At 40.1% G+C, this 12,810-nt stretch overlaps 1 protein-coding gene across 2 annotated transcripts; it reads right to left on the reverse strand.

Moving 5' to 3' along the window:
- Positions 1–4,884: 4,884 nt before the first annotated feature.
- On the reverse strand, positions 4,885–7,467 carry LOC131231615 (dormancy-associated protein homolog 3-like). 2 transcript variants are annotated; one of them, XM_058227874.1, is made up of 3 exons: positions 7,254–7,467; positions 7,108–7,166; positions 4,885–5,151 (listed from the first exon to the last, which is right to left on the reverse strand). In XM_058227874.1, the coding sequence occupies exons 1-3, from the start codon at positions 7,450–7,452 to the stop codon at positions 5,125–5,127; spliced, it is 285 nt and encodes a 94-aa protein (XP_058083857.1). In that variant the 5' UTR covers positions 7,453–7,467; the 3' UTR covers positions 4,885–5,124. The 2 variants fall into 2 exon arrangements, with proteins under 2 accessions (XP_058083857.1, XP_058083856.1); XM_058227873.1 differs by having other exon boundaries at positions 6,999–7,166.
- Positions 7,468–12,810: the final 5,343 nt, after the last annotated feature.

Genomic DNA, 12,810 nt, shown 5'->3' on the forward strand with positions numbered 1-12,810 from the left:
TGCCTGCTGCTGTGTTTTCTAGTCAGGAAAGTGGGCTTGTTATCATCTAATGATGTAGCGTAAAAACGTTGTTCCAGGTCCTGTTTGCATGCTGGGATCAATCAGGCTCCGTTTGGCTAGGGATCCCAGGTGGGCCCTATCTTCTCCATGTTTGATTTCCATTGGTCAAACAACAATTTCCTTGCCTGGTCAGAAGTTTTGTTTTCAAGGGTGCATTTGGTTGCACCAAATATCACAGAATTTCATGATAATTTGATATTTGGTGCAACCAAACGCACACTAAAAGAAGAAAACCTCCCTAAATTGTGAAGTAGAGTCCTTAAAATTTTCCTTTTCACCTGGATCAAAATTGCAATAGACATTCAATTCCCACTTTGTTTGAAATGTTCTGTTTCAGCTGAATTGTAATTCTTTCAAATTTCCATTTTTGCAACCCAAATATATATATATATATATACACACACACACACACACACACACACACACACACACACGGAAACGCTCACCTGCGAACCAGTTCGTACGTACTACATACGAACTTTTTTGAGAACCCATCATACGTGATGTGGATCCAAAATCTGAACCGTTCATGTGAAGCAACACCTCGTGAAACCATCTAGGACCAAGTTTTACTTTGATCTAAAACTTTGATGGGCCATGAAAAATGAAAACAGTTTCCTCCCTTGATTTGCATTTCTCTTTGCTATGGCCCACCAGAATTTTAGATCAGGGTGAAATTTTGTCACATGGGGTTTCATGGGATTCCGCATCACATGGACCGTTCAGATTAGACACCCATGACACGTGTGCAAAGGTGCGCAGGGGAGCATGACTCTATATATATATATATATATATATATATATATATATATATATATATATATATATATATATATATACACACACACACACACACATACACTCACCTGCGAACCAGTTCGTACGTACTACATACAAACTTTTTTGAGAACCCATCATACGTGATGTGGATCCAAAATCTGAACCGTTCATGTGAAGCAACACCTCATGAAACCCCCCAGGACCAAGTTTTACTTTGATCTAAAACTTTGATGGGCCATGAAAAATGAAAACAGTTTCCTCCCTTGATTTGCATTTCTCTTTGCTATGGCCCACCAGAATTTTAGATCAGGGTGAAATTTTGTCACATGGGGTTTCATGGGATTCCGCATCACATGGACCGTTCAGATTAGACACCCATGACACGTGTGCAAAGGTGCGCATGTGCGTAGGTGCGCAGGGGAGCATGACTCTCTCTCTCTCTCTCTCTCTCTCTCTCTCTCTCTCTCTCTCTCTCTCTCTCTCTCTCTCTCTCTCTCTCTCTATATATATATATATATATATATATATATATATAGTTCATTTGATTTTTTTGCGAAAAGAACTAAATACATTCATGTGACTTCCAACCCACCAACAAATGCAACCCAAGACAAACATCCAAATCACATGCAGCCCATTTGATGATCATCGGCCAGATGTTTGGTTCATCTGATCATCATGGTGTGGATGGACGGGGTTGGATGTCATCCGACTAAACTTTAAATTCAAATGTCTGTGATGTGAAATCATTTCAGCCTTTTAATTTCTTTAGAGTTGGGAAAATGTGGCAATGACTTGTGTTTTACAAGAAAATGGAAATTTTGCAACCATGTGAATTTGGAAGTTTTTGGGTGAATGTACATTATTTTCTATGGTGTGACCCACCTAATGATTATGTTGACCTGATTTTCGGTTCTTGTATTCAACTCAATGTGTGTGGAGCACGGTCGGCCCACACATCGTACGTTACTAACCTTTACATGTACGTTAATGATTGAGATTAACTTGAAAGATGGGCCATCAGTCCTAAGGGTGAGGATTTGATGAAATTTTTATCTTATAATTCCTCCCTAAAGGGTGAGTATCGTAAGAAATTATTACATGATACATTACTGCGCACCATATTAGTGTGTTTTCAGTTCTGACAAATGCAGTTCATGGTTTAATAATTGAGACCGTTGATCTGTTCTAATCTCACTGACCCAAAAATCTCCTCCACACAGCACTCTTAAAGTTTTAAAACATGGTGGGTCCCACATAATTTGGAAAGTTTTAACAATTGGCATCCTTATACCATCTGTTAAGGACTAATGGATATGGCCTCACACACTGCATTGTAGAATAAGCTTACTCTACAAATGATGCAGAAGAAACCGCCTCATAGAATAAATGTTCACAGCAAACGTTGTATTGGAACTTGGACGTACAACGCTTCTATTTTTTCTTTTCCTTTTTGGCTAAAGGTGGGAGTAAAGATCACCAAGCAAGCAAAACCGTCGAAATTGATAGACCCCAGATGATCGAACAGTCAAAACTCCACGCACCCAAAATCAAGTGTTGCAGGGAGCTGCACAACAAAAGGCTCTGTGGAGCCCGCTGTCAAATCTGTGTAAGATCCACTCCATCCATCAGTTGCGCCAGCTCATGCTTGAGCGTGAGCCCAAAAATCAGGTGGACCCAAGGCTTGAGTTGACCACACTACAAGAAAAATGGGGAATAGCACCGGGCCATTGAAACCTACTCGGGGCTAGCTGAAGTTTTGGCTCAGTCTGATATTTGCGTACTCGTCATTCTGGGGGGACGGACTCAACCTTATGAATGGACGGGACAGAATTCAAATATCAAGGTGGGCCCCATGAAGGTCTCAATGGTGGGCTCCCCCAACTCTACTGTTTCTTTTAGTGTGGCCCACTTGAGTTTTGAATCAATCTTATTTTTGGGGTCACATCCTAATATGAGTTGGAGAAACTGATGGACAGTGTAAGTTACACAAGCATCACGGTAGGTCCCACTAGCTTTTTATTGCATGGGCTCCCTACAACAAGTCTCATAGGAAATTTGCACCCAAACTCAATGTAGATTTGGGGTCCATCTAATGGATGGATTGTACCAATTTCGTTCCACGTAATCTTCATTGTATGTCCCACCATTTGAATGGCTAGGATGTTCCATTGGAGGTAATCTTCACTACTCTCTAGATGGTTCTGGATTTCTATTCTTTTGGCCTAGTATTTCTACACGATCCAAATATGTTAAATTGTCCAATATGGCTGATGATAAATCCATGCAAGCAAGCTATCATGTCATTATTTTGCCATGCATAGATGGTTTTGTTAAGGAGGTTACTACAGTACTTCCCAACCTACTGTTATAGGATACAACCGGACCGTAGCTATAGGGTCTAGGGGTCATGCCTGGTGATTCAAACCGTTGATCTGGCGAGATCCATAGCTGATGTTAGATGCTTCGAAAGTATTCAACAATAAAAGATCTCAAACGTTTGATCGAATTGGACCACAAAACATCATATAGGAGATAGTTTATATTCGAATTCCAAAGGAAAAGAGTTAAATGATCAAAGTGTTGAAATTATTCCAATCAAGGTTTGTTTTATCCCTAATCCACAGTGACGCTCATCATATAAACGGTTTGGATTATTAAAACACGACCAAGATGTAAGGATTATAATGCTATAACAATGTCAGGACATTTGAAAGCTATATATATATATATATATATATATATATATATATATATATATATGAGAGAGAGAGAGAGAGAGAGAGAGAGAGAGAGAGAGAGAGAGAGAGAGAGAGAGAGAGAGAGAGAGCATTGAATGGAATGAGAGGTGCATGAATGGGAAGAAAACACTATACACTGTTCAAAGATGAGGTTTGGATTATTATAACACGACCAAGATGTAAGGATTATGATGCTATAACAATGTCAGGACATTTGAAAGCCAAAAAAAAAAAAAGATCGGATAAAAAAAATTCAAGAATGGGAAGAAAACACTATAGATACACTATTCAAAGATGAGGTTAGGGTTTATAAAGAACTTTAATAGAATAAAAACTTGTGCTTCATTACCATTGTAATAGAGTATGTTAAATCCCACACTTCTTTATAAATGGAAAAATTCAATCTACACCCTCCAATCAAATAGTATCAAAATAATGAACTATCCATGACAAAGATAGATCCAACATGATGATAGCTCATAATAATTTATATATTTTATTATTTAATAAATTATATTCTCTTAACACTGATATAATATAACACTGGCATAAGATTGAATTTATAAGAAATATATATTGAGATGCCCAAGTGCATACCTTTTTAGGTGAAAACTGGTGCAGACCCTTGAACATGTGTCATGGGCACAAAATTCAAACAGTTGTCCACCTTGTGTGGCACCTATGAAACCCTAAGGTTCTATTTTTAGCCAAGTCCAAAACTCTGGTAGGGCATAGTAAAAGCAGAGAAATCAAGATAAGAAATTATTTCTCTTTACCATGGCCTAATTTTAGATCAGGCTAAAAGTTGGGCCCTAAAAGTTTTATAGATGGGTGCTATATCATGTGGACCCTTCAGATTTTTTACTCATAATACATGTAAAAATGCACCCAAGTTCTCACCTAGAAGGATATGCAAAGTGAGTATAAATGTGTGTAGAGAGAAAAATGTTCTCTAAGAAACAATTCTCCTTTGGAAACTTTTGATACATGATGTGGGCATTAAATCAGATAGCCTACTAAATGAGTCACATCATGAAATCTCAAGGCTAACTTTTTGGCATGTCCTAAAAATCTAAGTAGGCCATAGTAAAACAAGAGACATAACAAGAGCCAGGGGTTTTCACTTTGCTATGGCCCACTAGATTTATGGATCAAGCTATAAGGGGACGGTCCAGATTTTATGCTGACATCATGTGTCAAAAGTTCTCACAAAGTTCCCATGGCTAGGATCTTCCAGTATGGCAGAATTTGAGACATGTACGTCCATGCAATGCCCAATCAGATTAACACGAGAGAGAGTGAGTCCCACAAAACATCCATCAACCTTCTTACAATCTACTGTACATAAAACAAACAAACATCTTACAATAAACACCCACCTCTTTTACAAAAACACCCACAAAACCGCATACCTATATACAAATACGTACATGTATACACCCCCTTTTCTTACTCTCTTGTATGAGATTGTCAAAAAAATGTACTCAAATCTCCCACGTCAACGTGAGTAGTAGAAGAAAAATTCTTTCTTGAGTATCTGACCTTAGAATACGGCTCCATTCCCTCCTTCCTGACATATACATGGAGAGAGGATTGTGTATTAGAGAATGGAATTTCCTCAAATGCCCTCAAACACCAACTCGTAGAAACAGTAACAAAGTTCATCAATCCAACGGCCCAGAATTTTGTAGTCCATTCGATAAGTTATCTTAGCCGTTGGATTCCTAGATCATAGACCATGGTGCAATGCAAACCGGCTCCATCTCTCCCAAAAGTCCCCTGGTGCAACTTGACAGCTGGATCAGCTGACCCAGTGCACCTTGAGGGACCGAGATCATGAACACGTGTACGGTGATCTTAACAAGGCATTCTGCAGGCTCTACCGTTGATCAACACGTTTTTTAATTGGATGTCCTTAGCACCTGATGGACGGATGGATTTCGTGTACACAACATGGTGGGCCGTGAAGATCTGGTTTTGAAGAGTATGCGGATTGGATGGTGACCCAACTACCACCAGCATGGTGGCAGGATTCTGTGGGGCCCACCATGATGCATATGTTTTATCCACGCAGTCCATCCGTTTTTTCCAGCTCATTTGAGGCCACAAGCTGAAAATTGACGCATATCAAAGCACAGGTGGACCACACCACAGAGAATGGTGGGGATTGAATGCCTACTCTTGAAAACTTCTTGGGGGCCACAGGAGTTTTGGATCAAACTGATAGTATTTTTTTTCCCTTCATCCAGGTCTGTGTAACCTTATGAACAGGCTGGATGACAAGTAAAAAAATCAAGGTGGGCCCAAGGAAGGTTTCAACGGTGAATGATCATTATTACCACTGTTTTGTGTGGTGTGGTCCACTTGTGCTTTGGATTTGATTCGATTTTTGGATTATGGACTAAAATGATCCTGAAAAGCGGATGGACGGTGTGGATAAAACATATACATCCCATTGGGCCCCACAGAATCCCGCCACCATAGAGGGTGGTGGCTGGGTCACCACGCAATCGGTGTTCGTTAAAGACCGTTAGCTGTGCTCCTGGAGCAGGTAGAATCAGAAACCTACTCGCAAGTACACAATCCCAGTTTAGCCGAAATGACCAGAATACCTTTCCTTATATCAAATAACCTCGCCACCTCCACTGGCCCCGAACTAACGGACGCCCGTTGCCTGCGACACACTGTCAGAAGCTAGGTGGGGCCCACTGTAATGTTTGCGAGAAATCCACCCGTCCATCCGTATTTCCAGATCATGTTAGGACACGAGCTCAAATATTTTTTGTTTTCAGTTCATCCCACCTCATGAACGGTTTGGATGGCATATAAACATCACCGTGGACCTTAGGGAGGTTTCAATGGTAGGCATTTCCTTACCCACTTTTTCCTTGTACTGTGGCCCTTGAGTTTTGGATTTGCCTCATTTTTGGGCTCATGTCTTAACATGATCTGGAAAATTGAATGGACGGGTTGTATTTCTCACAAACATCACGGTGGGCCCCACCTATCTCCACCATCAAATGAAGAGCACAAAATCAGCAGCCTCGATCTCCACCATCAAAGATTAGATTTTCACACTCGCTCCTCCTCACAATGTCATTTCAGATCTACCAGACGAGTGCCGGGCCGACATCTTCCTCTCGTAGTGGATTGATTGGGTAGAGTAGGAGGTGGACTGGATGGCGGCGTAGGTGGGGGTCTTGGACTAGTGGAGGTTTCGGCTGTGGGGTCATTTTGATCATTTTACATAAGAGAGGGCTTTTTCGTCATTTCACATTCAAAAGACACCAACAGACGAGAGAAATGAAAATTGCAAAACCAGAGACGTAATCGTAAATATCAGAAAACAAAGGGATTATATGAAAAAAAAAAAAAAAAAAACCTAAAACTTTAGCTACCAAAGGTAGGCTATTTTACCAGAAAACTGAGACACCGGCGGTGTAGATCCGGCCGGCGAAGACGGCGGCGATCCGTTCCCTGGCAACGGATTTCCGGCAGCTTTCACTATCATTATACTCCTGCTCACCTTCATCACATCGTCTGACGAATCCCCGCCGTCCGATCGCTCGCTCCCTCCGTCAGATTCTGCCATTCAGCAACCAAAACAATCAGTACCCAAAACAAACAAAACCGCAGTAGCGAATCTAACGTGCGCCTGGTGTGCCACCAGACCTTTGCCACGGTAACTGAAGGTCGACGACTTCCGGAGCTTGCTGAGGCCGGTTTCCGGCAGAGGTCCGGCGAACGTGTCATCCCAGAGGTGGTCGAGAATGCCCATGGCTTTTGGAGTATCCTGCTTCGATAACAGAAGAAAATCAGGAAAGGAGAAAAAACCACCTCTGGTAGAAGTCCTGAAATAGGCGATGGCCATTAAACATTGAACTGGTTTGTGGGCCAGATAAGGGATCTTGGCCGTTGAATTTCATCCGGAGGGATGACGTGGAGAAGATAAGAACACGTGTTGTGATAAAGAGAAGCCGAGATCTATGCATAGGACTGCCACGTTGTGCTTTGTTTTATACGGAGGGAGAGCGAGTCAGATGTAAGGGCATTCACTGGGGATGATTGCGTACGCACGCACGTACGGAAGTTATCATACGTCAGATGTGCAGGGCCCATCTATAATGGTTATGTCAAATCCAAACCGTCCTTCTTCTCTTGTTTATCATACATTCCAATAATCATATGTATCTAAACTCTGATGGGACACACCAAAATGACCGATGTACAACAAAAAAGATAACTTATATATTCACATGATGTGGCCCATACAAGATATTTAACGGTCTTATTTTTTGTTTTTACTTCATCCTCTTGAGTTTCACCTGATGAATGGTTTGGATAGAATATAAAAAACACAGAGAACCCTAAACTCTATCTCAAAGTTTCTACAATGGGCATTACCCTCCCCGAATATCCCCAACTTTTCTCTTTGGTGTGGCCCACATGAATTGTAGATAAAACTATATTTTTTGGTTTTCAGTACTTAAAATGGGAAATGCATCTAATGGATGGTTTAGATGGCGTATTCACACCACGGTGGGCCCTACTTAGCTCTAACCTCCGGTAGCTATCATACGTGATCATTTCTGCCGGGTAACGAAGATTCCGGAAGGCTGCGTGTGTGAGTTCTGGCAAGCCCACTCGCATCTCTACACGCGGGCCACAGTTGCGATCCTTGCATGCGTGTGAATATCTAAGCCGTTCATCATGTGGGTCCTTGTATTTTGATAATTCTAGCCATATTACAGGCGACTTATAATCAACACGTTCGATTGAACATGGACCACCGTTCGGATAATCATTTACAGTCTTATTTTTATTTGAACTGTAGCGTCATTATCACCGCTGCTTCCTGTGGTGTGGTCCACTTGAGGCTTGGATCTGCCTCATTCTTATTGTCATGTCTAAAATGATCTAGAAAAATGGATGGACGGCGTAGATAAATTCCATACATTACAGTGGGCCCCACAGCCCCTGCGTGGACCGAGTCCGTCCAGGCGGGTGCAGGACGCAATTCGCTTCTGTCCGGAACGACGATTTTCTCGAATTTATCCAATCGAAACAAAATCCACCTTTAGATAACGACAAAAACGCCACGGCGGGTAGAAAAAAACCTTCGTTGCTCGGCAATGTGATGGATGATACGCATGCACTTATAAATTACTCTTAATTGTGTACATGGTATACAGGAAATTCAAATCAAACTGTAAACATTATGGATCCCTCTTTAGATATTTCATTAGGAAAGAAAAAAAAAAAAAAAAAACTCTGATTCTAATACATGACTATCAGTTTTGTGGACATTTATTGGACGGTTAATAATGAAAAATAGCTAATAGCCAAATTTTAACAAACAAGTGTCCACAAATAAGCGGTTGGGATTATTCAACCAATCTTACGGTGGGAATGTGAGAGAGTCGGTTTCACATTTAGGTAGTTAAACTGAGGAAACACATGCTAGGTGTACAATTTATTATTGCCTGCGTAGCAAGCGTCACGACGCCAGAGTATCAGATAACTCCCAGCTGGTTTATGGCAGATCTTGTGGATCAACTGTTCGAGGCTTAGTTTGGAAACCGGGATTTTGCGTGCTATAGACCCAACATATTACTCTCGTTGTTTTATTGGACGGAAAGAAACCTTAATTATTAAAGTAGACTACCATTTATACTAACAAATTCAGAAAGACAGAATAGAGGTATTTGCGTATAAAAAAACCATCATCTGTGCCTTAGAAATCGCCTTTAGTCAGTAGCTGGAAGCTGACTGCACGCTGCTTTGTGGGCCCACCGTGATCTATGGGTTTTATCTACTCCATCTATCCATTTTTCCAGATCAATTTTAAATATAAACAAAAAATTAAAGCAATTCAAGGCTCAAGTGGACCACACAGTGGGGATTAAGTTCCCACCATTAAAATCTTTTAATGAGCGGTAGAATTTTTGGATAATCTTATATTTTTGTTTTCCCTTAATCCACGTATATATGACCTTATAAACAGGTTTGATGGCAGATAAACATCAACGCTTCCTGTGGTGCGGTCCACTTAAGTATTCAACCTAACTAATTTCTAGACTCACGCTGGTGGTGTTTTTTTTTTTTTTTTTCTTTTTAAAATAATTATTTATCAGTGTATTTGAAGGTAAATGAGCAACCAATGGTTAACACTGCCTAGAACCTTTTTTTGCTAAGCTGTCCATTTGTAAATTAGAATGGTTAAAATTTTCATATATTTGTAGAGCCCATCATGATGTATGCATCTTATCAATGCCCGTTCAACCATCCTTAAAATTTTTTAGGGAGTGAGATCTTTTTTATTTTTATTTATTTTAATCTTACACACACACCCACACACGCCATAGTAGGACTTCACCACCTATGGGTATCGAACCCAAGACCTCATGTTAAAACTACCTAGAGTCTACCACTGGGGTAAGGACTTGAGTTTACAGGAGATCTTAAACTCAAGTTGACCACACTATAGGAAATGGTGGGAATTGAACATTCAATGTTGAATACTTCGACATGGAAGTTTTGGAAGCTAGTATTTATATATATCCTTTATACATGTTAGTGTGATCTTATGGATGGGTTGGATGATAAATACACATGCCTACGGGCCCTAAAAATGCTTCAATTTTGAATGATTAATATCATTAACCACCTTATTTCCTATGGTGTGATCCACTTGAGATTCTGATCTACTTTTTTTTTTTTTGTTCATGTCCTGAAATTAGATGGTAAAAAGGTTAGACGGCGTGGATCACACACACACATCACTTTGGGACCTACTATTTTTAATAGTACCCTATCCATCTTGGATTTCACACTACGTGTGTATTTTGCTCTTAAACAAACACCCTTCAAAAGTTATTATTATTGATTTACCTTTATATATGTAATTGAAAAAACAAACACTTCTAAAATGATTTGAAAAAAAAATTGATGGAAGCACATACATCATGGTGGGCCCCACAGAGCCCCTAATGAGTCTAAGCTCATTTTTTATTTTTGGTAAGGCCATCCACAGGTTCTAGGTACCTTTTTAGGACCCAATCTCAATTATGTCATGATATATGTGTCTTATCCATGCCATCCATTCATTTTACCCATTCATTTTAGGTTATAATATAAAATTGAAGCATATCAAAATCTTAAGTTGGCTACACTATAAAAAACAGTAGGGATATGGAAGTCCACCACAATAATGTTTATATTTCATGATTCATCCGATAATATTTTGGTCATACATACATGGATGAAGGGAAAACTCAAACATCAACTTGATCCAAAACTTCTTCCTGCAGTGTGGTCTACTTGAGCTTTGGATATGCTCCAATTTTGGCCTCGTGCCCTAAAATGATCTTATAAAGCGGATGTACGTACAGTGTGGATAAAATAGGTACATCACAGTGGGCCCCACAAAATTTACTCCATACCCTCTACTGATTTACTCGTTATGCAATCCGCTTCAGCATTTTATTGGGCTAGAATACTCAATGCATTTTAAAAATATATAATATTATTATAAAAACCAACTAAATTCAACCCAACTGGATTTTAATCAAGTTCAAGATGGCATACCTAGGCCAACCCAACTTTTAACCGGATCCAAAGTGGCGCACCCAGATCCATAGCTCAATTGGCAGACATGATACCTCGTTTCAACACTTGAGGTCTTGGCATCAATCCCTAGCAGGGGTGGCTAACATGGAGTGTGTGTACTGACATGGGTGTGTACTAACAAGCTGACCCAAAAAAAAAAACTATCTTGATTTCTAAAATGGGGAGAAAAGAAGAAGAAGGAAAAAAAACAGCCGCATTAAAATTAGATACATCTAAAAAATAATAACATCTAGGTTTGTTAATATTGGGTGTAGATTAGGTACTACCCCACCCCGACCTACCTAGAGTCGGATGGTCCTGTCATGGCTCCCTGGAACCTCCATGATATACATCTTTTATCTAAGTTATCCATCGATTATGAAATATCATTTTAGGATATGATCCCAAAAAGGAGGCAGATGGAAGGCTTGAGTAGACCACACCATGAGAAGCAGTGGTGACAATGACCCCACCATTGAAACCTTCTTGTATCCAACCGTGATGCTTATTTGCCATCCGATCTATTTATAAAGTCACATAGATCTAAATGAAGGGAAAACATAAATATTAGCTCAGTCCAAAACTTTTGTGATCCCTTAGAGGTTTTAGGCAGTAGGCATTCAATCCCTATCACATTTGTGTGATATGGTTTCATATGTTTCATTTTTTGGCTCATCACCTAAAATGACTTGTCAAAATGGTAATAAAACACATACATCATAGTATAGAGGCTATGACAAAGATTGTTCGTCTCTAGCAGGGTCCTAATGGGGGTTAGCACCTAATCGAGGACTTTAAAATCAAGTTAGGTCTATCAGGTATCCCCTGGGCAAATCCATTTTTATAATTTTTATCATCCAAGGGGATGCTAAAGTGAACCACCACAAAAGATTGAAAAGGTGGGGCATGAGTGTGTGGTATGGATGCGGTTTGGGTACCACCCCCACAAGCCCTAGCTAGAGATGGATGGTCCTGTCAGTGGCTCTATGGAGCCCACCACATGTTGTCCATTCATTTTGACAAATCTTTTTTGGGCACGAGCCCAAAAGGATGCAGATTGCATGCTCAAGTGAACCACACCACATGAAAAGTAGTGGGGATTGAGAGCTCACTGTTAAAAACTTTTTGGGGACACAAGTTTTGAATCAAGCTAATATTTAGTTTTTCCCTTTGTATGGGTTTATGTGACCTTATGAATAGGTTGGATGACAAATAAACATTATTGTAAGCCTTAAGAAGTTTTCCATGAAAGGAATTCAATCCCCACTGCTTTGTAAGGTGTGGTCACTTGAGCCTTCAATCTGCCTCCTTTTTAAGATTATCATTCTAAAATAATTTGCCAAATTAGATGGATGACTCTGATAAAACATATACATCACCGTGATACCCACGAAGCCCTTAACAGGACAATCTCTCTCTAGCTAGATCCAGGTGGGGGTATAACCCAATCCATGCCGGTGCAAGATATAGGTGGCTCATCAGTGGGGCCACTGTAAATATGTGGCTCAAAAATCAAAATCAAAATGGCTAACTGATTAAAGCCCTAAAAGAACCTACTACTAGGTCTAACATATTTAGCACTATTTGAACATTATTGGTTAGCAATGTAGGATGGGTTCGG

Source organism: Magnolia sinica, chromosome 17, assembly GCF_029962835.1.
Source record: "Magnolia sinica isolate HGM2019 chromosome 17, MsV1, whole genome shotgun sequence".
Lineage (NCBI taxonomy): Eukaryota > Viridiplantae > Streptophyta > Magnoliopsida > Magnoliales > Magnoliaceae > Magnolia > Magnolia sinica.